Source organism: Falco punctatus (assembly GCF_963210335.1).
Source record: "Falco punctatus genome assembly, chromosome: 7".
In the NCBI taxonomy this organism is placed as follows: Eukaryota; Metazoa; Chordata; class Aves; order Falconiformes; family Falconidae; genus Falco; species Falco punctatus.
The window spans coordinates 39,046,747-39,072,427 of record NC_137587.1 but is presented as its reverse complement, the minus strand read 5'-3'; the positions used below and the strand labels follow the sequence as shown (position 1 = coordinate 39,072,427).

The 25,681-nt window shown below is 44.8% G+C and overlaps 1 protein-coding gene across 2 annotated transcripts; it reads left to right on the top strand.

The window, feature by feature from the left end:
- Nucleotides 1–160: 160 nt before the first annotated feature.
- GCH1 (GTP cyclohydrolase 1) lies at nt 161–22,234 on the top strand. 2 transcript variants are annotated; one of them, XR_013929283.1, is made up of 7 exons: nt 161–455; nt 12,707–12,816; nt 13,831–13,901; nt 15,049–15,104; nt 18,161–18,192; nt 19,197–19,281; nt 19,864–22,234. XR_013929283.1 is itself a non-coding variant. In XM_080394446.1 (6 exons), exons 1-6 carry the CDS (start codon nt 164–166, stop codon nt 19,988–19,990), a joined length of 702 nt encoding a protein of 233 aa, XP_080250572.1. In that variant the 5' UTR covers nt 161–163; the 3' UTR covers nt 19,991–22,234. The 2 variants fall into 2 exon arrangements, 1 of the variants encoding a protein (XP_080250572.1); XM_080394446.1 differs by lacking the exon at nt 13,831–13,901.
- The last annotated feature ends 3,447 nt before the right edge of the window (nt 22,235–25,681 follow it).

The window sequence follows — 25,681 nt, the reverse complement described above, 5'->3', positions numbered from 1 at the left end:
CCAATGGGAGCGGCGCGGGCCGTATAAAGCGGGCGGCCGGGGCAGCGGGCGGGAGCGTAGAGGCGGCGGGCTGAGGGGTGAGGGGGCGGGGCGGAGGGCAACGGGCTCCGGCGCAGCGTGCTGCCCACACGGCGGCGGCCCGGCCGGGCCCTGCCGGCGCCCGATGGAGGCGGCGCGGAGCTGTAACGGGTACGCGCGGCAGGAGAGGCCGCCGCCCTCCGCGGGCGCCGAGATGCCGCGCGTCCCCCCCGGCGGCAGCGGGAACGGCTGGCGGGGCGAGCGGCCCCGCAGCGAGGAGGACAACGAGCTGAGCCTGCCCAGCCTGGCGGCCGCCTACACCACCATCCTGCGCTCGCTGGGCGAGGACCCCGAGCGGCAGGGGCTGCTGAAGACGCCCTGGAGGGCCGCCACCGCCATGCAGTTCTTCACCAAGGGCTACCAGGAGACCATCTCGGGTAGGGAGCGCTGCTCGGGGCGGGGGGGCGGGCTCCGGGCCGGGGGGGCTTCGCTGCTCGCTTAAACGGCCTCCGCCCCTGCCCTGCCGCCGCGCCTCCCCTCCGGTGCCCCTGCCAGTGAGTCCCCAGCGGGGTGGCCTGGCGGCACCTGGGGTCTCTTCGCCCCCTCCTTCCCCCCATTTCTTTTTTTTCAAGTCCGCGCCGGTAGCGTTCGCATTCTGTCACAAACTTCAGCGCTCCTGGCTGGGGCGGCGTCGTCGCTTCCCCCCGGGGCGGTGCGCGGCTCCCTCAGCCCCCGCGGGCCGTGAGCGGCGCCGGGCCGGTTGCGTGTGCCCGGCCAAGGGCCTGCCCCGCCGGTGCTTTTGTTGGGGTGAGCTTCTTCAAAGGTAGGAATGAAACTTGGGGAAGCGAGATGAGGAGGTCAGGGAGACCCCTGCCGCGCCTCAGGGCCCCGGGAGCCAGAGTGGGTGCGGGGGGGAGCCTCGGGTCTTCTCCCCTTGCTGGCTGCGGGCAGGAGGGGAAGGACTGGGTGGGATTTGTTCTCACCGCCAGCAACTCCGGAGTTTTCACTTCCAGTGCAGGTTGAATCCTACTTGAAAATTTAGGGTTTCCATCCATTTTTCCTCTTAGCCTTTCCACTAAAGGCTGTACCCAGTACAAACAGTAAAAAAGGGCTTGGTAAGCTGGGGAATTCCCCAGTAAAAGGCAAGTTCCTGTCAGTGCATGAGGGATGCAAATGCTGTCGGCCAAGAGCTTCAAATGTGAATCAGAAGGAGCTGATCGTGTTCCGCTCTCCGGAGTACAGCGCTGGTGTGTTGCGGTTGAATGAAGAGGCTGAACTGTGCCGATGGCTGGCATCAGGGAGCTCCTGCATACACATCAGAGCCTCTTCGGAATGCACTGTGCTTCGGCTTCAAGGTTGGCTTTGTGTTTAGTTTCTGTTTCACTTCCCAGCTGTTGGCTCTTCTGAAATCTGATTGAGTGTAACTTCCAGCATTAACTTATTCGTGACCAGCTCATACTTGTGTGCCAGCATTGTGTCCTAGCTTCTCCCTAGAGGAGTGGCATTTCTTTTGCCTTTCAGATCAAACTAGGTTTTTGGGTTCAGATCTGGAAATGGGCCCTGGGCTGCAATGGCCGTTCTTGTACCTCTCATCTTTTAGTCCTGCTGCATGCTGTGTTTGAGTTGGTTTCATCAGGGTCTCACAGAATTAGCCTTTGTCTACTGGGAATAACTTGGGGATTGCATGTGTCTCTACTGCTGTAAAACACAGGACGTCTCTCAGTCATCCTGCCAGTCTCTAGCAGAAGGATTTTCCTTTAGTGATAGTTCCTGAACACAGATTTCTGTGCTGAACCTGGATGAGGCTGCTGCCCCTCTTAGTCCTCTCTCATCTTGCTGCCAGTTTTGTGTGTGGAGCCGCATGTTCCCTTAAGGTTTTTTTAATAGCTTTTTTCTGCTTCAATGTGGATTCTCTGGGATTAAGCAGAGTAGTTCTGGATTGTCCCTTCCTGAATATCCATACCAATTACATTCAAGAGTAGAAAGCATCACTGCTAGCTGCTGTACTATTGGGCTGCTTTTTTTGTTTGCTTTCTGGGAAATAGAATGAAGCTGTGATACTAACATTCCTTCCTGTGCCAGGTGGGGAATCCTTTTACTTTCTACCTACTCACTGCTGCCTGTACAATGCCCAGCTTCCAGGCTTCCCACTCTTACTAGCCAAACGGAAGACAGAGCTGTAGCTGAAGGGCAGGTCTGCAGCAGCTAGGAAAACAACTAGTGGAGGAGGAATTGGCTGGGAAAGTTGGTATGGAAGTAACTTCTGGGGAGAGTTTTCAATCCATCTTGAAACCTAAAGGCTTTGGGAACAAGGCTAGCGGTGGGACTAGGGCTTCTGCTACTTGTCTCTGCTGTAGTTTCCCCTTGTGCTGTTAACTTGGTTATACTAGTACAACTGCCTGCCTAGCCAGGCTGTGAACTAGACAGGAATAAATTATCTTGTAAAAGAAGTAATTTTACAAAAAACCTAACACACACACCCACCCCCCCCACCTCAACAAAAAGCAGCCTTCACCTCTTGTTTTTGCAGTTTTATTTTGCAGCTTATTCAGCTCCTTATGTGGAACTGTCTGGATAGGCAGAGGTTGAAGCAGTGATTTACATGGTGTATGTTGGGGTGTTCAAGTTTACCCCTCAACAGGCAGAGGACAACAGATGGTTACAATAGCTGTAAGTCCCATTTTTTCATAAAAGGTTTCTTAAGTAAAAGCGCTGTGGTGGTGACTGTACAAACACAAAGCTGGAAGCAGTGTGAGTGGCAATAGGCACTTGTTCTCAGCTGGCCGTAGTTAAGCTCACAACCTGTGCTAGTATGTGGAAGTGTTGCCAGGCTGTACAACCAGAAAAGAGTGGCAAAGATGAGCCAAGGTAGTGAGTGTTAGTACAGTTACAGGCTTTAACATCAGCCTTCTGGGTTTGTCTGCTTGAGTATCTGCCTTGGGTAGGCAGGAGAAAAGCAGTTCATTTCTGATGGAATATTAAAATGCCATACACAAATACAAAAATTATATATGAATCCTGAATTATGAAATATAGCGAAGGTTGGAGAGTGTAAAGTTGCAAATACACTAGTGGCAGGAGGTCTTCAGTGTTTAATGTGCTTGACTTGAGCCTCACTTACTGTGAAAATGTGGGGGTTCCGTGGTTGGTAGCACAACTAAGCTACCTGACTACCTGGAATGCTGCCCACTGCCCTCAGAGGTTAGTGGTTTGAGTGATGCCTTGCATTTACCTGTCACTAAATACTTTTGAGTGCAGTCAGGTTGCTGGAAGCTTTTGGGTACAGTGAGGGATGGTGGTCTTACCTGTCCTGCAGCAATCTGTTCTCTGTGGCGGCACTGGAGAAGACAAAGTGGTGTGAGTGTGGGGGAGTTTGGCTTAAGGAATCTGTAAAGCTTTTGGAAGCTGCTGAGCTGATGGGTATTGTTTTTCTTTTGGAGCCTTGATTGATAATTCACACTTAAAGAACAAACACCCTCAGCAAGCTTGTGGATGACACAGATGAGTGGTGCAGTTGACATGCCTGAGGGATGGGATGCCATCCAGAGGGTCCTGGACAGGCTCAAGAAGTGGGCCCATGTGAAGCTCATGAAGTTCAACGAGGCCAAGTGCAAGCTTCTGCACACTGGGTCAAAGCAACCCCTGGTATCAGTACAGTCTGGGGGATGAAAGGATTGAGCAGCCTTGCTGAGAAGGACCTGGGGGTGTTGGTGGATGAAAAGCTGGACATGACTCAGCAATGTGTGCTTGCCAGCCCAGAAAGCCAGCTACATCCTGGGCTGCATCAAAAGTGGTGTGACGAGCAGGTCAAGGGAAGGGATTCCACTCCGAGACCCCACCTGCAGCACTGCATCCAGGTCTGGGGTACTCAGCAGAGGAAACACAAGGACCTGCTGGAGTGAGTCCAGAGGAGGCCACGGAGATGCTCAGAGGGCTGGAGCCCCTCTGCTGTGGTGATGGGCCGAGGGAATTGCAGTTGTCCAGCCTGGAGAAGAGAAGGCTCTGGGCAAATGTTATCATAGCCTTTCAATACTTAAAGGGGCTTACAAGAAAGGTGGAGACAGACTTTTTAGTAGGGTCTGTAGTGACAGGACAAGGAGGAAAGGCTTTAAACTGAAGGAGGGCAGGTATAGATTAGATATTGGGAAGAAATTTTTTACACTGAGCGTGGTGAGACACTGGCACAGGTTGCCTGGAGAGATGGTAGATGACCCATCCCTGGAAACATTCAAGGTCAGGTTGGACGGGGCTCTGAGCAACCTGATCAAGTTGAAGATGTCCCTACTTATTGCAGGGGTGTTGGGACTAGATGGCCTGTAAAGGTCCCTTCCAACCTGAGCCATTCTGTGATCTTTTTAGTTACCACATCTCTGAGAACATAACACATTTGGGACATGGTTAAATATGCTGGACATTTGATCTTCTTTCCTCGGTGTTGTCACTTTGCTTCCATGACACCTGACTGTGGTTGTATTTTTGTACTTTCCATGGCTTGACTTTGTAGTGTTGTAGGGAAGGTGACATCTAAATTCTGTCCCTTCTCTCCATTCAGATTTATGTGAGTAGCAGGTGATTCTGCTTTCCAGCTTCCACTGTGTATGTATTTCTGAGCTTGTTTTTGATAGTGGGAAGTAAGTGTTCCTGCTTTACCTGTTATTCATCTTTGCTATCTGTGTTCTGCAGCTGGTCAGTATTGTATTTCAGAGCCATTAGTAGAGTTTACCTGCTAAATGTCTAAATCTGGCTCCTTCTGTTCTTTCTAGATTGTGCCTCCTCTCATTAATCCTGGCTTTACTGAAAGCCCCAACCACTGTCTTTAACAAAATGTATTAGTCTTACTTCTATAGTACTAGTCATCAGACTTACATTGGAGTAGCAAGAATGCCTCCAGTGACTTCAAATAAAATCCACCTGGGGGCCAGATTAAAAAATGCTAGCAGTTCACACTTGGGCAGCTGTGCAGGCTAACAGCTGTTACAATACATTAAGAGATTTCTGTTGTAAGGATGGCAGAGCAGGGTTTTACTGTTCAGTTTTGTGTGGTGCTTCTGCATGAGCATCCAAGAACGTGTTTTCTTTTCCAGGGTCAGATCTATCAGCTTCATACTTCTGGGAGTAAATTATATTATGAAATGGTACCCTGTCCCCTTGGTTAATACAGGTTCGCAGCAGGACTGTTGACAGCCAGTTGCCTTTAGCATGCTTATAGTTGGTTCAGGCAATTGCTTGCCACAAAAGACTAAATCTTGAGAGATCTGTCTGTCCTTAAAAGGCTTGATGTCATACTCGGAGGTGCTGTCTGTGAATCTATACATAAATACTACAAAGCACAAGTAAACAAGTGAAAAAATGGAAATAAAAAATCGCAGATGGTACTAACTTGTAACTGAAGCTGAAGACTTCAGAATCACCTGCTAAGCAGAGCTAATGGGTAAGTTACAGAAACTGTCAGTTACAGTGGATGCCAAGGACGTGAGCTTCAAAAGGTAAATCATAAAGGAGTTGGTTCAGGTTGTGTAATCCTGTAGGAGACACTAGGCACAGGGCTGAACAAGCTGCCTGCATTTGCGGTAGGAAGTTAACTTGTTTTTATCATACATAAGCACTCTTAAGTGGAACAGCATGTTCACTAAACGGTGTACTTGCTGGTAATGGTGGTAGTTGTTAGATGAACAAAGGCTGGGAGAATTCATGGTAGGTGTGTTAACTTTCAAACATGTTGGCACGTTCAGATGTCCTTTCACCATGTTTAATACGGAAATGAAAATTAGAAATAAGAGCAGGAGATAAATTTGCTGTTTGAAAGGCTGCATGTATGCTTTATTTGCCTGGAAGCTAAGTGACTCTATGATGCAGCTTTTATTTTGCCAATAACTAGTTAGGTCTCGTACTGTAGATTAACACCTGCTGAACTGTGTATGTTGCTCTTCCTAGGGTGAAAGGTAAAAAAAAAAAATGCAACCTTATACTCTTTTTCTTCTTCTTGTCTGTGTGGATTTGGTATTTTGACAGGTGACAGTGGTGGTGTAACCTCATATTTTTTTCCAGTCCTACTTACTTTGCTGTGGATGAGAGGTGTTAAGCATTGCTATGTAAAAATAGAGAGGCAGTGCCTTAAACAAGGCTGTTTGATCAGCAGCACTGCACTTTGCCAAGAGCTGGTGAGTTACTCCATTCTTTCCTGGAAACAGGGTACTGCTGGTTCTCTTGCTTCTTGTAGATGCAACAGCCTAACCTATTAACTTAAGCATCACCATTATTGTGGTAGGGCTGTGGCTTGTTTCTTGTGAACCCGTGAGTGGGAGATACAGGGTTGTTCAGAGTCAGGTTCTTGGGGGCTTCTTTTTTCAACCTGTATCCCCATGAGTGAAGCCTACCACACTGAAACAGGTACTTGGTGCAGTGAAATTTCTGCTGGGAAGCAGGACTGTAGGACTTCCCAGGATGATCTCCCCTGCCCACTAATGTTCAAGTAACACTGAGTTAGTTTGGGGTTTTGCTGGGAATTTATTAAATATCTTAACCTCTTGGATCTTGAATATCAAAGGCTTCTGCTCTTTTCATGTTGCTTTTCCAAAGTGTTGTTTCATCTTCTGATTTTTTTCCTTTGTTTCAATTTCAGAAGGAAGGGTGGATGAGGGGACTTTCAGCACCTTCTATGACATAAGGCATTGAAATGGTTATTGCAATCCTGATGCATTTTAATGAGCATCTCCATAACCATGTTTTCCCTCACATTAATAAACCTCCTGGCAGAGGACAACTTCTAGAACCTAATCTTAGCTTCATCTGAGAGTCTTCAATAACTGATCTTTTATGAATAGACTCGAGTCTCACTGCAGCATGAAAAGTATCTTACAGGAAACTAAATGGATCTGTACAAATGAGGGCCAGAATTAGTTGAATAGCGATAATACTTTCCTTCCATCTTTGCTTCTATAGAAAGTGCCTTAAATTACACCTCTGGTTCACCTCTCATCAGGTAACTGAGGAATTAAGCTTTGCTTTGGAAACAACTGTTCCTATCTGAAGTTGAACGTCTGTTTTCAGTGCTTTGGTGTGGCAGTGGTGAAATCTGAAATATTAGCCAAACTTGTAAATTCTTCTGTGCCTGGTATTTCTCTTGTTTCCTGTTAGGAAGGTACGTTGTGGCAAAGAAGCCACATAGTGCATGTTTAATTTTCCCTGCAGCTTTTGAACTCTATTGCCCATTTAAATAATAATCTGGTATCTTAGGCTGTGTCTCTTTCTAGAGCTCTTCAAGAGTTCTTGAAGCAAATGCTGTACCTGGACTTAGCAACCTGAAGCTATTAACTTTTCTGCAGCAGTACAAACTCTGTATGATTGAGTGTTTTTGTAGCCTGATTCTCTTGTCTATATAAATTCCTGGTACCTTTTTAATACTGTAAGGCTGCAATCATTTTCTTGTTTCTTGTCTGGAATATTTTCTCTAACTGCAGTTATCTGTGGTGTCATCACATGGATAAATAAATTAAAAAAAATGGTTTTGATTCTTACTGCTTACCCAGTAGCAACTGAAAGGTTTTTACAGAAATTTCCTTCCAGATTTAATTCTGACCCTGTAGTCTCTTGGTTTCCCTGCCACGCGTTCAGTTGTTAGGTCATGTCTCCTGCTATCAGTTACCTCTGTCTTCAGAGGAACTTCTTTAGAAAGACGGTTAAAGGTATCTGCCAGCATATCCCAGCTGATTCTGACTTAGTGAATGGTTGGCCTTTCATCTCTGGCTTGTGGCAGTGCTGTTCTGGAGTAGCTGCCAAACCCTTACCTGTTCCTGGCTCATGCAAGGTCCCCTGCCATTGGTTTTGGTATAACTCTGTGTTCCTGGGAAGTACCTGACCTTAACCTGTACTTCAGTTTGTTCAAACTAATGGGTATCAGTGTGGTGTGACTTGCCCTGCCACCCTGATAGGATGTCTGCCTCCTTCCTTGGCCTGAACCCATGCTGCAATGGCCTCGGCTGTCTGCTGGGACTTATGGGTCACTATGGAGAGAGATGGGCTGTCACGAAGATGGTCTGGAGCTCTGTAAGGGGTGGCAGGATATGGATTGTCTCTACCAGGATGGATGAGCTCAAGGAACAGTATTGTGGAATCTCTGAGGCTGCCGTCACCCTGTTGACGCTGAGGAATCCTCAGTCTGATTGCTCTCTGAAGTGGAGCAGTGAGGTAAATTAACACCATGGGGAAGTACTTTAACTCATAGTGAGAACCATCTATATCACTTCAGTCTCCTCTGTCCCAGGCGTACTAAAAATGGGATATCTGAAGTGCTGTGAAGCTGATGCATTGCTGCTCTGCACAGTGCTGCCACCCTTCATTCCCTTCACCATATGCTGGGTGGGCTTTAGCTTCTTTGGTTGCCAGAGGTGCTTTTGCTTTCTTGTGTCACATTAAAGCCATGCAAATAGTTTCTATAGCAACAGGTCTTTTTGCTTAGCTCTGACGCAAAATCCTGAAAGGTCTTTCTCATTTTGTCTACATCTAATTCTGATTTTTGCTTTTATCAACTCTTTCTGAAGATAAAGGGGGGGGGGGAAATTTAATTCTGTTCTTTCAGGAGTTAACTTGCAGTGGGAAGTGACTGTTCAGTTTTAGAGCCCACTGAAGCTTCTACAGCAGGACTTGAACCCTGGGCTGAAGGAAAAATCCGCTGGAATAATCTGGAGAGCACCCCAGTTGTACATGAAATGTTTGTTCTTGTTACTTTCCTCCTCAGCCATGTATTTTAATTCAAATCTTAGATTTTCATTAATGTGATGTGTCTAGGCTTAAGGACTTAAGCAGTAAATTCTCTTGACTTTTCTGGGGTAGCGGAGAATGAAAATGGTGTTATTTGCAGTCTCCTTTGGCATATAGACAGGGCTGGGTGGCAGCACTTGGGCACAGCTGTGCCTAGTAAAAGCAGAGTGAGGGGAGGTATGGCTCTGGCAGGCCAAGGGGTGATGTATGAATATGCCCATCTTGCTAGCAAAGGAGATGCTAGTCCTGTTCTACTAGCATGTAGATGGTACTTGGAGGGAGTAAAAGTCTTACCTCATTTGAGAGGAAGACTTTCCTTTTTGTATTAAGAAAAAGTAGCCTGTTGAGGAGGAGCCCATCTGAGCTGAAGGGGCCTGCCTTTGTCAGGAAACCAAGCTAGTAATATTTACTACTTCTAGCCCTCTTTCCCTCTGAAAGCCCTGTTGACTTCTATGCTTTTGCTTTGAAGGTCTTGGTGTCACAGGAGGGAATGGAAAAGATGCTGTTGTATTAGAAGGGCAGGTGAGGAATTTACAGCTGAGAGATACAGCCAGTGTAATAGCCACGTTGCTCTGTGAACTGGGACGTGCCTGGGCAGGGACAACATGACTTCTAGACCTTGCCCTGGGTGGCAAGAGTAAAAGTTTTGGGGCCTCCAAATGAGGAAACTGAAATTAAGCTAGCAAAGCAGGCGGCATGCCCTAGCGGGTAGGATGAAAGAACAGGAAAAGAGGCATGAGTTTTTCACCTGCTTTGCCTTTGGCCTGGTTAGTCGGAGGCCCCGTTTCCCCTTCTGTCCTCCCAGCTCCGCTGTGTCTCCAGGATGCAGGCTGAACTTGTTGGAGCCCTATTTGATGCTGTTGCAAACTGAATGACTGAAAAAGAATAATAATGGAAGGCAGACAAAGTTAGATAAAATGGTACTGCCTCCCTGCACGAAGTGTTTGAGTCTTTGCCAAACAAGTCCCTCCTGTGTAATTACTGAAAACAATTGCTGCAGTGGGACATAGCACAGCATCTTACAGCTACTTTTACCTGTTTTGTCAGCATAAGGCTTGGATTTCAAAGCGGGAGGTGTAGGGATAGGCAGGCTTCAAGCTATGCCTATTTTCAGCAGAGCAAGTGGGACTGGAGCAGGATGGGGTGACTGGGGCTCTCTTAACACTGTGGCCATTTACTTAGGTAGCACCCTTCAATCTCATGTTTTGTTTTACCTTTATCCCCCTGTATCATTTGGCACTTGTGAAGGGGTTACTGGAGGGGCTAACACTAATCTGGTTTCTTCCTTTATGGGCTCTGGCCTTCCTTCTCAAGGAGTAACTGGTGCTGACTTAAAATCAGCACAACTTGCTACAGGCACAGCTGCAGAGGTTATGCGGCTGAGCAGGTATCATCTGTGATCTGGCTGCAAGTTGCTGCTGATAGTAAATAAATCTAAGGTGCAAAATTGGCAGGACCTGTATAAATGAGAAGTGGGAAGCAATCCCACAGCTGTGGTTGTATTCTTGACACATGGGTCTGTTTGCTCACACACCTCTAAAGCTCCCTTGGCTGTGAGGGGCATTGCCCAGACTCCTGTGATGCTGGGCTCTAGGCTAAGAGGAGATACGCAAGAAGGATAATTTTATTATTCCTGAATATTAAATATTCTAAATATATATAAAAATTTTATTATTCCTGAAGTTGCCTGTGTGGTACTTCACAGGTCACTTAACCTTCTTTTTCTCCCAACTTTAAAATAGGGCTTAATGTCCGTCTGCACAATACAATGTGGCTCTTTAGCATTCCAAATAGTTAGGTTCCTTAAATGAAGTTTCTAAGGGTCTGTTAGTATATATTTTATGGATTTACAAGTGTGTAAATATATATATGTGCATATATATGTACATGTATATGAGACTTTGTGGCTGAAGCATCTTTTGTTGTGGCTTTGGCCTTACGCTGTGTCGCACGTTGCTGTGACTCTTAATGAGAATATGGCTGTTTTTGACTGTTCTGAGCAGTCTGCTTTGCAAGCGTGCTGACGTAAATCTATATCTAACATCGGGCTCTGATATGCTCCTGGCAAGGCTGGCGTGAGCCAAGCTGGTGGTCTAATAACAGCAATAGTCACTCTGGAGATGCTTCGTGGATCTGTTTGGATTCTGCTTTAATAACACTGGGCATAGTAGCAGGTTTTGTGAAACCACTGTTTGCCTTTCTGCTGAAGAAATGGCACAGTCTGCAGAGTGCACAGAGAAGGAGCTATGGACCCAGGTGGCTGCTCTGTCTCCCCTTCCCTCGCCTCTGAGCCTGCTCTGGCTATTCCTGACTGGATCTGTAGTTATACAACTGTGTGATGCTTCCCATGTAATCAAAATCCTCTCCAGCAGTGTTTGGTGTAAACTAGACTCTAAAATACGAGGAACAAAATCACGTGCCTTTATAGAGTTGTTTCCTGGCCTCTTTCCTGGCCCCTGCTCCTGCTCTCTGACCTGATCAAAAGCCTCTGGGGTTCAGCCTCACTGTCTTGCAGGTTGCCAGCTATTCTCAGGAAAGAACATGCGTCGCAGGCAGAACATCTTGCACACAGTTTCCAGGGTTACCTGTGTAGTGCTGATAGCAAGCAGGAAATTAAAATGCTCCATGATGATGATACGTTATCGACAGCAGATGGTGGCCATTAGGTGTACGTGCATGTCAGGGGAAGGCATAAAGGCAAGAAGAGCAGACACAACTATTAGATTTGTGTAATCACCACGGCAGGTGCTAAGCTCCACAGTGGATGAAGCAGGGCAGTGCCTCAACACCCTTGTTCCCCTTCTAGCTATGGTGTATGTGACTCTGGTTCCTGGAAGTAACTGGAAGTCATTGTGGCTTCAAGTTAACTTTTTTGCGGAGTTCCATGTTTTGATTATCAGCCTTTGTGTAGAGCTAGTTCTCTCTTGCTGTTCTCTCCCCCTACCCTGTTATACAGCTCTTCTCTCTTGTCCTTCAGAAGCTTTGGTCTCTTAATTTGAGATTGTTCTACATTTAACCTCTCCAGGCATGGTCCAGCTGCCTGCAAGCTGGATGGAGACTACAGCGATCTGCTGTAAACTATGCCAGGATTGCTTGGGCACTTGTCGGGGGACTGCTAAATTGGGAAAATTGACTGAGGATCTGTTCTGCTGAGCTCTGAGGATAGCAAAGTGTCACAATCTATGTTCCTTTTCTTACTGAGCTGTCTCTTCCTTCTATCTTTGAGGGTTTCTTCACCTCAACCCTCTGTTAACTCTGAGGTGCAGAGTTAGACCGGAGTATGCATATACATACCTGCTTTCAGTTCAGGACAGCAAATCTCTCCTTGATCTGTGGATACAGAGCTGTCTCTTCAACTTCTGTACACACCTGAACAGCTGCTGGCTGGTGTGCTTCAGGGTGAAATAACAGTATCTTATTTGTGTGCAAAGCCTTCTTGAGGATAGTGAGGCTGGTGTTGAAGTGTTTGAAGAAACCACTGTGACTGCTTAGCTTTTCTAAAACCTCAGGCTCAGCTTCACTTGTGGTATGTGGAAATGCTAATGGAAGCTCACTATGAGATGTGCTCTCCTCCTCAGCACTTGCTTTATCAGCTGTACTTTTAATTGTTCTTAAGACGTCATGTTAATTCTGCAAAGACTAGACTCATTCTAACCTGGGCTCGAACTATTATTCAGATAAAATGTTCCAGGCTGACTCCCGGTGTAGCACATAGGTAGTCTGACATAGTATTGTGGCAACTGTATGATCGTATGCAAACCAAAGCATACTTGTCGTGTTATTCCTTACTTGCCTCCCATATCTTAACCCTAAACTCTGTAGTTCCAAGAGGGCTATACTCTTGCTATAAACTTTCTCAAATACTGGCTGGAAGAACCTCCCATGCTTGTGCATTTATTATTTTTTTAATGCAAATGTTTAATTTCAGATGTTTTGAATGACGCCATCTTTGATGAAGACCATGATGAGATGGTAATTGTGAAGGACATAGACATGTTCTCATTGTGTGAGCATCACCTCGTTCCATTTGTTGGAAAGGTAACTCTTCTTCACAAAACAAATGTGGGAATACACGATAAAAGACCTAAAGTACATGTAAAAGACTTCGTAGTGGTAGCAACAAAGCTTTTAAAGCTATAAGTATTTGCTGCTTACGGCTATGATTCTAGAAGTTAATTTTCAGAATACAAATAAGGAAGACCTCCTTAATGTGAGTTTTGTTTGGATTTAAGCTCCTAAAATACAACACTCAACCTTTCGTAGTCTAAGTAATCTAATGGCTTCTGACATTTCATATCAAAGCTCTTCTTTGTGAAGCAGCAGCAAGCCTTGAGGGCAGACATCTTGATATTAAACCAGCTCACCCTGCACGCCAGCTCTGTCATGGATTTAGCTTCTGGCTCGGAGCTATGTAGTGCACATTCATCTCGGGGAACCCCCCGTGAGTGGAACAAACTTCTGATTAACAGCCCTGTCTGAAATAAGCAAACCTTCTCAGGGAGAGGGTGGTCAGAACTGACTAGCAGGGGGCTGCTTAGGTTGGGACTCCCATGAAAGGGGCTGGTGTTTCGGAGGGTGTTGGCATCACAATTTCAACAACTTTGAAAAGAAAACAAAAATTCTCAAGTTAACCACTGTAAATATGGTGAAGAGTTCAGAGTGGGTAGTCCTTTCGGCACATCTCAGCCTCTTTGCTCCCCTACCAGCATAGAAGGATGGAGCTTATTCTGACCCATCTGTTCTACCGTAAAGTATTCACAGGCCAGAGAGTAGCAAGTGATTTTGTTGTCTGTAAAATTTGATCAGTACCACCTATGTTCCAAGTAAACTGTCTCCTCAAAATAAAATATCCAAACAGAAACTAGCTGTTTATTTAGTTGAGTCAACTCAATTTCATCTGCTTTCTTTTCTTACTGTTAGTATTTTATATTGGAAGACAAGGTAACTTTTTCTGTGCAAGCTTTCTATTTTGCCTGTTATTCTTGGTTACATGTACTGTTTATATTCGCTTCATTACTCCTGTGGCAATGTATGCATTCTTTTTACATCTAGCTGTTTAGCCTGTGTGGTTTGGAGAAATCTCCTCGCAAACACCGAATCGGTCCTGCTCGTATAATGGTCTGGTAAATGACTTGGTATGCCTCTAAATATTCTCAGACTAACCATTCTTCTGTTGGGTATATCAAACAGGCTGCAAATACTGACCAGTAGGTCTTGTATTTGCAGTACTATCTTAAATGAAATAAAGAAATTTGCAAAAGTACTCTGTGGGGAACAGGTTTCAACGCTTATTTCTAAGTTATATCTCTCACTTTGAAATGTTTCATGTCTTTTGAGGTGTCAGTGGGGTTGATTACCCAACAGAAGTGATAGGAATGAGCAAGTTAGCCAGTAATTAGGTGCACTGTGGTACCTCTAACTGCAGGTACAGCAATACAGGATTCTGAGAGGGGGCCTCTAGGCAAAGTGCTAAGACAGAATCCTACACTGACACTCCCCTACTGTATCTTGGCTAATTTTTCAAGTCTCTGGTACAGTGACACAGATGCTGGTTTATAACATATTATAACTGTAAACCCACTTGAGTTCGGTAGCCTATGTTGCTTTCTGAAACAAGAAGCTGAATGCCTTTCCCCCACCTTCATATCTGAGCACTTTTCTACTAAAGAATTACTCCAACTTAGTGCAAATATGTGTTCACTAACAAATCCATATTCGAGCAGGATGGAAGTTGACTTAATCATACAGTGATCTATGGTATTACCAAAGCAGAAAAAAAAAATCAGTAAGTGCAGCCTGATTTTAGTGGCTAAGTACTTCTTGCCATCAGAACTTTCCCTGGAAGTACAGTCCCTTCTCCCTCCTACTCCCTAAATCCATTTTAGGTCTTGTAGGAAAAGCATGTTTATTTTAGACAAATAGTGCTGTGCTGAGTAATAGACTGCTTTTTGTACCCAAATGTAGTAGTACTCTGTAGCATTCCTGAGACTTGGAACATAAGCCTTGACTTGAAGAGTTGTGATTTTTCTCCCCCTCAGAAAACTTACCTGTTTTTCACCAGGACACTGACCTCACCAGGCATTTACAGTCTCTTAGCTCCACAATTTTTCAGGCTTGCATGGTGGCATGTTCCTCCCACATGCTAAGACTTCTGGACTGTTCCAGACTTAGTTCTGGGGCAAACACACATCTCATTCTCTATGCATGAGTTTCATATGCATTTGGAAGTGTGGGTTTGATTCTGTTAATGGTTTGTTCTCCTCTGTCTAGGTACATATTGGCTATCTTCCTAACAAACAAGTACTTGGCCTCAGCAAGCTTGCTAGGTAAGTGTTAATGTAATGAAAGTGATGCTAATTTGTAAAAAGGATTCTAAGCTGTGCTAACTGTGCTAATCTTTCTAATCTGGTCCCCCTCTAAAGCTCAGTCCACTTTGTGTCCTAGATTTGGATTTAGACCAATCCTTGGCATTATGCTTTCTGTGGAGAGGACAGAAGTCTTAGAGCTCTGTATGAACTGACACCAGTTCACTGTAGTAGAGCTGTAACACTTCTGTATGTTCATTCAAAGCATTAGTGTCTCCAGGGAGCGCTGAAGCAAGAGTCATGTTCTACGGCAGGCTGGCCACAAAAACCCACAGGGATCTCTAGCTGTTCCTTACTTGTGTGCATTTTGACCGACAAGAACAAAAATCTGCAACTTCCAAACTGTAGATGAGCACAGTCTATGGAGAGAAACCGAATCTAAAGCTTTCATCTGTGAGCTGACTCTTCAGATAAATTTGGCATTTCTTTCTTTCGCTTGAGACCTGCTGAGAGCTGTGGGGCAGATTTTATAGATAAGGTTCAGCCTAAGAAACAAAGCAATTATGATACACTTGAGAAATCCATTTGTTATGTAGAACAGCTTTTTCCTCACCAAGTGCTCTTGGATCAGTTGTTGCACTCAATCTTGTTAGGAAGTGATGCTTTCTAGTTCTGGTGAGGAAGGGGATGGTAGATCCCTTCAATAAGCAGCTTATGGCTTATTGGGAAGGGTCTCTCTTGAGAAATGAATCTGAAAAACTGGCTGCAGTACAGAAAGACCACATAGGTTTTTCTTACGCTTTCCCTGATATGTCTGTTAATCTTGCTGTAGCTCCAATAATACGAATGAGAATTAGCCTTGTAAATCTGCATGCCTGCTGGGTTTTCTTAGCAGGTAAGAAATGTGTAGGATACAGCACTAAATGCTTTTAAAGTCAGCTCTGTTCTGTGCTCTGCTTGCACAACAGTGAATTTCATTTGGAAGTGGAAGGGCCCTTGGAGGTCACATCTTTATTAACGTTAACCTCATATTACAGGGAGGCCATCTTCATGTCTTTTAGCAGTGCTTATAGGAGTGGACTTTGCTTTGATTAGAAGGCTGAAACAGGCAGTTCAACATTTAACTTTTTTCCTACATCTTTTCTGTGGCTGCACCTAACTGCTTGAAATTGTAGGATGAGGTTCTGAGCTGTCAGCACTGCAGTTGCTGGGTGAAAGACACTGCCTTCTGTAGCTGCTTATGCTTGGGGATGTCTGTGTGGCAGTTCATGGGCTTGTCTTGTGTTGGCTGGTGTGGCTGGATCTTTTTAAGTGGTTTGTTTTGTTTTTCTTAAGTTGGATTTCTGAAGGCGAACATCCTTCCTGAAGAGACTGTCTTTAGCACTTGCTTTCATTTCTGCAGGGCTTGAATGCAGAATTGAGCATCACATTGGAAATACGCATCAGTTGATTTGTGTTTGCTCTGGTTTCTAGTTACCTCTGAATTGCAGATGTAAAAAGGAGCTCAAAACTATCCAGTGATTTTTTTTTTTAATGCAAGTGGCAACATGGTGCTAAAAGTGTACAGTTTCCCTACTCTTTATCCTCCATGTAGGAATATGCATGAATATATGCAAGGTTTCCTGTGTTGTGCTTGAAAGGCTATATCTTGCCTCTTTTTCAAGTCAGGGTAAAACTCCCATATATTGCAATAATGAAAAGCTTAGACTTGTGTGTAACAAAATGTTCTGGATTCTCACTCGCTTTTGAGTGCTTACTATGAAGAGATTGGTGGGCCAAATAGTGCTTCCCTTTTGTGCCCTATATAATGCAACCAGTGTTCAAACAAAGATTTATGAGGTTGTTGGTACTGTAGGCCTAATCTTTCATAATAGGATTAGTCTAATGTGGTGAGTTTCTGTAGTTGTGGATGACCTGTATTCTGTAAACAAAGATCTTTCTTCGGACTTCAAGCTCAGGCTCGAAAATGATAAGGCAAATAACTGTTTATGTAAACATCCTTATAGGACTACTTATGTGCAACACCGGCGTAGCAGTACCTCAGCATCAGCTTGTTTCCAATCTATATATTTAATCTAAAAATTATCTTGCTTTGTTTAGAATAGCTGTAACACAACCGTTTCATTTCTGAAGGGCAGTTTCTGCATATAATTCTCTTCCCGAAACAGCAGACAAGTCTCGTTGTTAGAAATGTTCCTTGTAACTAATGCCTCAGGCTGCCAGCCGGTGTCTGTTTTTTGTCTAGTCTGACCAGACGGATATTGAAGCTTTCTATAGCAGCTTCTTTACGTGACCACTTGACGTGTAATTAAGCATTTGAGGTTGGCATGAATAACCAATTGAGTCAGAGCAGTTGTAAGACTTTTCTTAAACGTGTGGATTATAGTATTATGGTGACAAATGATGGTAGTATCGCTTGCGTTGCCCCACAAGTGGCTTAAATTTGAAGTAATATTTGAGGAGAGCATTAAGGTGATCCCCGCATTGAAATGTGAAGGATGGTGTGATATATGGGTGGAGGGTGTCTGTTTTAAATAAAGACAATTCAGTCTCATTGTTCTTAGTTGGATTTGTGGTTAAAATGCAAGAATCCAAAACATCTCTTGCTCAATTTCAGTAACCTTCTGGGAATCTCAGTATCTGAACTGTCCTTAAACAGCATTTGGTTTAGGTTGAAGCAAAAGGAGGTAGTCTGACCTCTGTTTGAGGATTAGTTTTCAGGGAGTCTTTGGGCATGGATTCCCTTGCAACCATGGGATGCAGGTGGGTGGTGGTACAAGTAATTCAGAAGTAACAGCCCACAGAAGCAGCTTTAGGGAGAATTGCTGGGTTTGCCCCTGAAATAGTCTCTGGGCTTGCAGGTAGGGGAAACCGGTCCCTAAACACAGCGATGTGGTAGGGGAATTCTTTGAGCACTGCCAGCCAGGGGCAGAGGAGCAGCATGATGTTGCATGGATTTCCAGGAAGGCCGCAGATCAGTACAGGGGTCTCATTTGATAGTGTCAAGTCAATGGTGAAGATCAGACAATGGTCAGATGGGAATAACTAAGCGTTGTCTTTTTTTCTTTCTCCTTTAGGATTGTGGAAATATACAGTAGAAGATTACAAGGTGAACAGATGAATTTCTGGGTTTGTTGCGTGCACTTCTTTGCTAGCCAGCTCAGGGTACTGATAATTAATTGTGGGTGGACTGTAGCTACGCAAAGTTTAGTGTGAAGAAAACCACTCTTCTTGAAGAGATGTTTCTCGTCTGTCATCTTACTTAGCCTCTGCCTTACAAGTGAAGGGTAACATCAGCCTATGAAAATAGATGTAGGCAGTAACGGATTCGGAGGATAAATGTGCTACAAGATACAGCTGCCAGGAATAACTAAACCAGTTGGATGCTGCTGGAGATGAAGTCTCCTGCAGATAATTTGAGAGATACCTTCAAGATTTCTTATCTGAAGAAACAAAGCGAGAGCTCCCAGGTTACAGACTGCCTGCCTGCAGCCCCTGAGAAGTGGAGGAAGTTGCAGGACCTGAAGCCTTGGGTTTGGCTCGGTCTGCTCTCATTGTCCTGCAGTTAAATTTGGCCTGTTCTTGGCGACAAAAATCTTGGCGACCTTTAGGTGTCAGATTGGTGAAGAGAGGGTGCTAGAGCTGCAGGAAGTAAAGCTTTGCAGGACAATAGAGTCTCTAAATCTGCTCATTTTTTTAATCTCCATTTCCTTTCCTTAAAAAGAGAAACTGTGTGTAGGGAATGAATAATGCAGCAGTAAAGCCAGTGAACAAATACATAAAAACTGAAAGAAAATAGAGAAGGAAGAAAATGTAACTGCATAATAGGAAATGTAAGAGCTGTTACAACAAATCATGGTAATGCAATTCCTGCAAAGGGGTAATGCAAAGTGACTCCCAATATAAACAAGTAAATAAAAGGTCTGTTCCAGGGTACAAAACATAAGATATGATTTGGTACTAATAAAATTTACTTGGGAAGAGCAGTACTTGTGTGGGTGGTGGGGAACAGGCACACTTGGAAGTGAGGATGTAATATATCGCTATCCAGATAGTGGTGGCACATTGATGCTAGTCAGATTTAATCCTGACTGAACTCTGTTGTTCTTTCAGTCCAGGAGCGCCTTACCAAACAAATTGCAATAGCTATCACAGAAGCCTTACAGCCTGCTGGAGTTGGAGTGGTTATTGAAGCTACGTAAGTTACTCTGAGCTGTTCTGAGGTGGTGTATAGGCTGGGTGTAACTCCAGCTGTGTGCTACAGAGCTGTTGTGTGTTGCCTCTTTGGCTGTGGTGGCTGTCATGCTTGTTTGAGGCAGAGTGTGAAATAATAATCCTTGCTGTTAAGCGAAATGGCCTGGGGGTTGGAGCCATGTGAAAGTTGAGGACATACCTGAACTGCTGCAGAGATGTGGCAACTGGCTGTGCGGTCAGCTGTCCCAGTTGCGCTGGGTCTGTGCCTCAGGGCACCTTCTACTTGTTCAAGTAGAGCAAAGCTTGGGACTAGCAACAGGCATGTCCCTGTGATCAGAGTGCACATTGGAAAGGTGGGATTTTCCTAGGATCACAGGAGAGAAGACAGTGCTCGGGGGCTGGGAATTTGACTTTATTTTCTGTAGAGGACAGCTGAGGTACTGCTGACAGTTGTGCATTCTGGATGTGGAGGTTTTGTTATTTCCCTGGAATTTAACATGACCGTGTAAGAAAGGTCTCTCCTTGTGGGATTACATTTTTCTTTTGAGTATGCCTGACTTACTGATTCCCCTCCCATTTCTTCTAGGCATATGTGTATGGTAATGCGTGGGGTACAGAAAATGAACAGTAAAACAGTAACCAGCACAATGTTGGGGGTATTCCGGGAAGATCCAAAGACCCGTGAAGAATTCTTGACACTCATCAGGAGCTGAAACTGTGTTATTCTCTAAATGCACTCTGGAGATGGTTCTGTCCAGTGTCGCTGTCTGTTCTTACTTGTTCCTACATCTCACTTTTAAACTAAATTGTTGTGAATTGTTGTCATAGTCTTTGTGAAGTAAGAGACTTCTGATGGCAAATGAAAAATGTAATGATGAGGTAGGCTCCTCCTGGATTTCCAATGATGCTGATGTCACAGGATTACAAGCTACAAGTAAGGTTTTGGAAATGTTTTTCCTCCCACAATGCAGAATATGCTGGTGTTAAGAGCGAAGTGGGGCTTGGGAGTGAAATGGATATTTATGAAATAATTATGTTTATTAGAATAAATATGGAGCAGCACAAGAAACACCTGCAAGTCTGTGGATCCTTTGATGTAGGACCACTTACGCTGCAGATACTGCACTGCTGCTGAAAAGGATGGTCCTGAATTATCTCTGACTGTATTTTATTACAAGTCCTACAGTGGCTGTTTCAGTGTCTAGATATATATGTTATACCTCTTTGAGATGTTACCTCTGGTGGTGTTTTATATTCTTGCTAGTATTAACGCTCCTTTTTTGAGAAATTTAAAACACATTTTTCCTAGCCTCCTAACATGCAAGGAATTAGCTTCTAAATTATTTGGGACACGGTTTTATCTCAATGTAAAGGGGTTTATGCACCTTTTTTGCTGTGCCTCAGAATGTCTGACCACTTTCACTGTCAATTTCTTGCTGTTTTTAAGCAAACTTTAACGGGGGGAGGAGAAAACCCCCAGATTCTGTCTGCAAAGTGCTAAAATATCTAAAGAGGTTTTTAATGGTATTTATTATTTTGAGCTTCCCTTAGATTTCCATGGGTTAGACAGAGAAGCTAAAACTAGTCATAATCTGAAAATGGAAGATTTCTCTTCAAGCATTTAAAGACTTGTCTCATAAATTTTGGACCAAAGGGGTGAGCACTGAAATCCTGAACACAGCACATTGTACCCCTCCTGCCTGATGGCAGGTCATTTCAGGGCAAAGTAACCTGAAATGACAACAACTTATTTCATAAGAGCAATTGAGAAAAGCATTTCCAGGGTCATCAAAATTAATTAAACCACATTTTTCTGTTTATGTGGCAACCTCTGTATGTGGCAGTATTGGTACAAAAAGTTTCAGTCGGCTGGACTTGACTGAACTTCTTATACTTTGTTACAATTTTAATGGGTGTTTTGTAACTCTTAATTGGGAAAACATGAGCTACAAATGAAAACCACCCTTCTCAAACTAAGCACAGGAGGCAAAACTTAAAAAATAAAATGTCAGCCAGGGTGTCAGATGCCCACAATGCATGTTCCCACAGTCGTATCTGCTTTGGCGAATATGAATCCAAGATGTTCTGTATGCTAACCTAAAAGGCAGTTCCTGGTCTGGCAAGCTTGATCTTACCAACATTCCTGTCTCTTGCCTCAACCCATGTTGGAAATGAAATGAAAATTAAGTTCTGGCAAACTTCCATTGGGCCTAAAGGACTTCCAAGAACAACCACCTCATGTGTTTAATAATACTCATTTTACCTTGACCTTAACAGCATTATTGGAAAAATCTTTTATCCTCCGTTCTGGATTCTGTAGAGTTTAGGTGCTATAACAGTGTTTGTCTGCTAGTGTAAACAAGCTGTGTGGTACACATTTATAAAATACACTAACTCTATGGCATTTGTTTTCCTTAAATGATTGAGAGCAGACCTTTTCAGTTCAGTATGTTTCAAATATCCAGCTGAAAAGCCTTAAATCTTTCTTGCCTGAAAAAAAAAAAAAAAAAGAGTAAAACTCTTTCTCTTTTTAGCTCAACAACTGGAAGGAGAATTTGGTGACTGCACTAGTACATTTGTTTCTCTTTGCCTATTTAGTTTGGAAAGTAAAAAGTCTCTGTAAAAGACTGTCTTGCTCCTGAGGTAATGAAAAGGTTGTGTTTTAACCACTTATCTCTGTTCAGGATAAAGTTCACATTGCACCACCGCTGTTTTTTTTATTTCCATGCAACCTGTAGTCCTTAAAACATACCTCTCTATACTTGTGGCCTTGGATTTTGTTCACCTTTTTTTTGTCGTTGTAAGACTTGGTGCATTTTTTTGAACATTAGTATTGTTCAAATACATGAGCTTTAACTACACCCAGTGTGTATATATGTATAGTACATACAGCCTGCTGTTGTACCACAAAAGTCCATTGTCTCTAAAATATTAAAGCACAGTATGATCCTTTGGAATGGTAGCATCCTTGGTGACTTGGAGGTGATGGCATCACACAAGGAGGTGGCACAAGCTCCGTCTCCTTGGGTGGGGGTTGTTTCTATGCTAGCAGGTGCTCCAAGCCTATGATGAGATGTTGGATTGCTGTTGTCCCCAGATGAGTTGTTTGACCGGGCAGCAAAAAACCCATGAGGTACGGTGTCACCTTCTTCTGTCACTACTTACCTTGTTGCCAGAGGAATCATTGGCAAATCTGTTGGGGCAGGGAAGGTGGGAGGCAGTGACTGCTGTGGAGTGGCTGTTGAATTTATCGAGCCTTGCGTGGGCTTGTAGCCCTCTTGGGCACTTCTGGATGCCTGATCACGCTTCACTGAGGAAATACCTGGTTTGTGGCCAAATGTTCAAATTACCTGAACAGATATATCCTAACAGCAGGTGTGATGCAGGTGCAACAAGAGACCTCAAAGCTGAAGTCTTGGTTGGGTCTCCCCACGGCGTACCACGCATAGCGACGAGCTCAGCCTGTGCTGGCAGAAGCTGCACTGCTCTTTCAGGGAGCGAGGCTGTCTTCAAGGCTCCTGCTGCCCTCCAGCCTCTCTGCTGGCCTCGCAGGATGCAGGTATTGCTGAGATTCAGGGAAAAAAATTAAACTCTACAGATCCCAGACTCCTGGGGAGCATTGTAGCTGACAGGTAGTGTAGAGGGAAGAGGGGCTGTGTGTGGCTGTGCTTGTACACCCAGGGACAGCATTCAGCCACCCTGTTGGGTCTCATCAACCTGAGTCACCAGAAGGAAAGCAGGCTGTGCCTGTGTGTGCTGGGGAAGTCCCTTTGTAGCCCTTTTACACTTAACGTTTGCTCTCCGGTGTTGCCAGGTGGTTTGAAGGGGCAGGCAGTGTCTGTGCTGTGGTTGGAGCTGTGACTTCCAAGTGCTTGGGGCCAGGCTGGATGGAGCTTGGAGCAACCTGGTCTGGTGGAAGGTGCCCGTGGCTGGGGGTTGGAACTGGATGGTCTTTAAGGTCCCTTCCAGCCCAACCCAGTCTATGATTCTGTAACTGCACCAACAGGTGAGTGTGACCACCTGCAAGCTGCCAACCTGTGGCAGGAGCCCTCATCAGCCTGTGTTGGCCCTGGCTTTTCTGCTGCCCAGATGAGAAAAGGAGAGAAAAAAGATAACGTTAAACGCCTCTATGAAAATTAACTCTATCACAGCCAAAACCAGCACAGCTTCTTTAATCTCTTACCTACTTCGCTATGCTGAAGCACATGATAAACCAAGCAACCAGAGAAGTTTTTGGGCTGCAGGTGGTGATGGGGAGTCTGCTGGTACAGTGTGGCTTTGTGGGTGAACGCTGTGGCAGTCTGCAATGGAGAAGGAATAATGAATGAAAGTCCCCTCCAGCCCTTCATGTGTTTTGTTTTTTTTTTTTTTCCAAATGGTCCATCCTATTGGGAAATAACCCTCCTGGGAAGCCCCAGGAGCATTGTCAAGAATAGTCTTTGTCATGAAGCTGAGTTACTTCTGTCTTTCTCACGGTTGTATATTAAAACTGGTGATTGTGGTGGAAAATGGCCTGTTTGTCAAAACAGGCATTTCTGCAAGAAATGTTCTATTCCCTGCTTTTTTTTTTTTGAGGTGTGGGATTGGGAAGAAACTTCCCTGGCTTTGTGATCATGGGAAAATCTGCTTTCATTGGACTGAAAAAATATTCAGCTTGAAAGTGTTTACAGCTCAAAAAGGAAAACCAGAAGAAAGCAAAAATCAAATTGTGAAAGAACCAAAATCTGTTATTAAGGTGACATCCTACCATCCACAGCCTACCATGATTCCCATGTGCTTCATCACGTGCTCTATTCATTTCTGATACCCTCTGGTGGTATGTGTTGCTTCTCAGGTTTTTTCTCTCAAGAGTCCCCTGTATAAGCAGCTTCTTTGCATTTTTCCTATCACTGTGGTTTACTTTTGGGTGTCTCCCATCATCTCCTGCACATGTACTGCAGAGTGACCGGTCAACAAGGCCCTGTGCTATGCCCATCCAGGTCCTTGGCACAGGTTCTGTGGTCCTTTCCTTGTGTTCTACCTCTAGGTGCAGGTTTATCCTTTGGTTCGTGCAACTTTTCTCAGCTAGGAGCCCTGAGATGTGGTTAGTCCTGTTTATCTCATGGTGTGAAGAAGTGGCCTTGGTTCCTTTTATGCTGTGGATTGAATTCCCTGCTGAGACCTGGCTGGTGGGTCGCTTGCCCTGCCAGCATGTCCCAGCTGTCCCTCGTTTGGGAGCTTGCTGGAGGTGGGAATGCTTCTGGAAACCCTGGGCAGATATCTCCTGCCCACCTGCATTGCTTGTGACTGGAGCTCATGCCTGCCTTTGGGCATTTACTCAAAATAGGCTTTTTCCAGCCAAAAGTCCACCTTCTGACTGACTTCAGTGGCTGCAGTCAAGGGCTCTGATCATCCTGGAGGCTTTATGCAGCCAGCATAACCTTCCAGCAGCTCTTAGTTGCTTAACGAGCTCAAATTGCTCATTACCTGGCCTCTGGTTTCTGCCCCTGCGCTCTCGAGTGAGCTGTGGGTGTTGGGAAAGAGCCCCCCGTCAGCTGTGCCCTTTGAGCTTTGGCTGAGACCTTCTGCTGAACTTGGGGAAATAACCTTTATGAAAAGCTTTGCCTTCCAGTTGTGTTTAAAGTTGCAGTTGTGATTCAGTAGGTGGGAGGATATACAACATTAAAGCTCTTTTTAATTAAAAAGTCTTGGGCTGGGCTGTTAAAAGGGGCAGGAAATATATCACAAGTATTCGAAGAAATGTTGCTAAAATAACCCCAAAAACACAATCCTGAGGAATTGATCTTTTTTGAACAACTTTGCATTGTTGTTTTGGTGTTGGAGCTTTGCAGGGGCAGTTGGGGCAGAGTGGACGGTGCCACGTTACCTGTTTGCTTTGCTGCTCCATACTGAGATTGCAACAGTAAAGCAAAGGTTAAAAATCCACCTAAGAGCGGGTGGCTGAGCTACACTGGCCTGTAAACTATTCGAGAAGTGCTAAGACAAACAACAGTGGTACTTCTTCTGGATGAATGCCACCAAAGGAGCATTGCTGGGGTGGGTGCCCACCACCCCACCTTCACGTGTGACCTGGGGAACCCCTTACCGGGTGCTATGGGGGGGTGTTCATGGCTCCACTCCGTCCTGCCCTGGCCATCAGTGCTCATACACCCTCTTGGCATCCTGCTGTTCCCCCAGAGAAGCTGTATCTCACCATACAGCATATCTTTAGCTCCCTTGTCCTGTAACACCTGCAGCAGCTGTGCACCAAGCTGCTGGAGAGCTGTGGGAGTGGGTGGAGGAGGTGACGGCCGCCGCTCCAGCCGGGACATCCTGTAGCGCATTGATGCGTAGGAAGAAAGCAAAATTTTTTTCCTGTATAATTAACGTTATCAACATCCAACATTAGCAACATTGTTATGAGC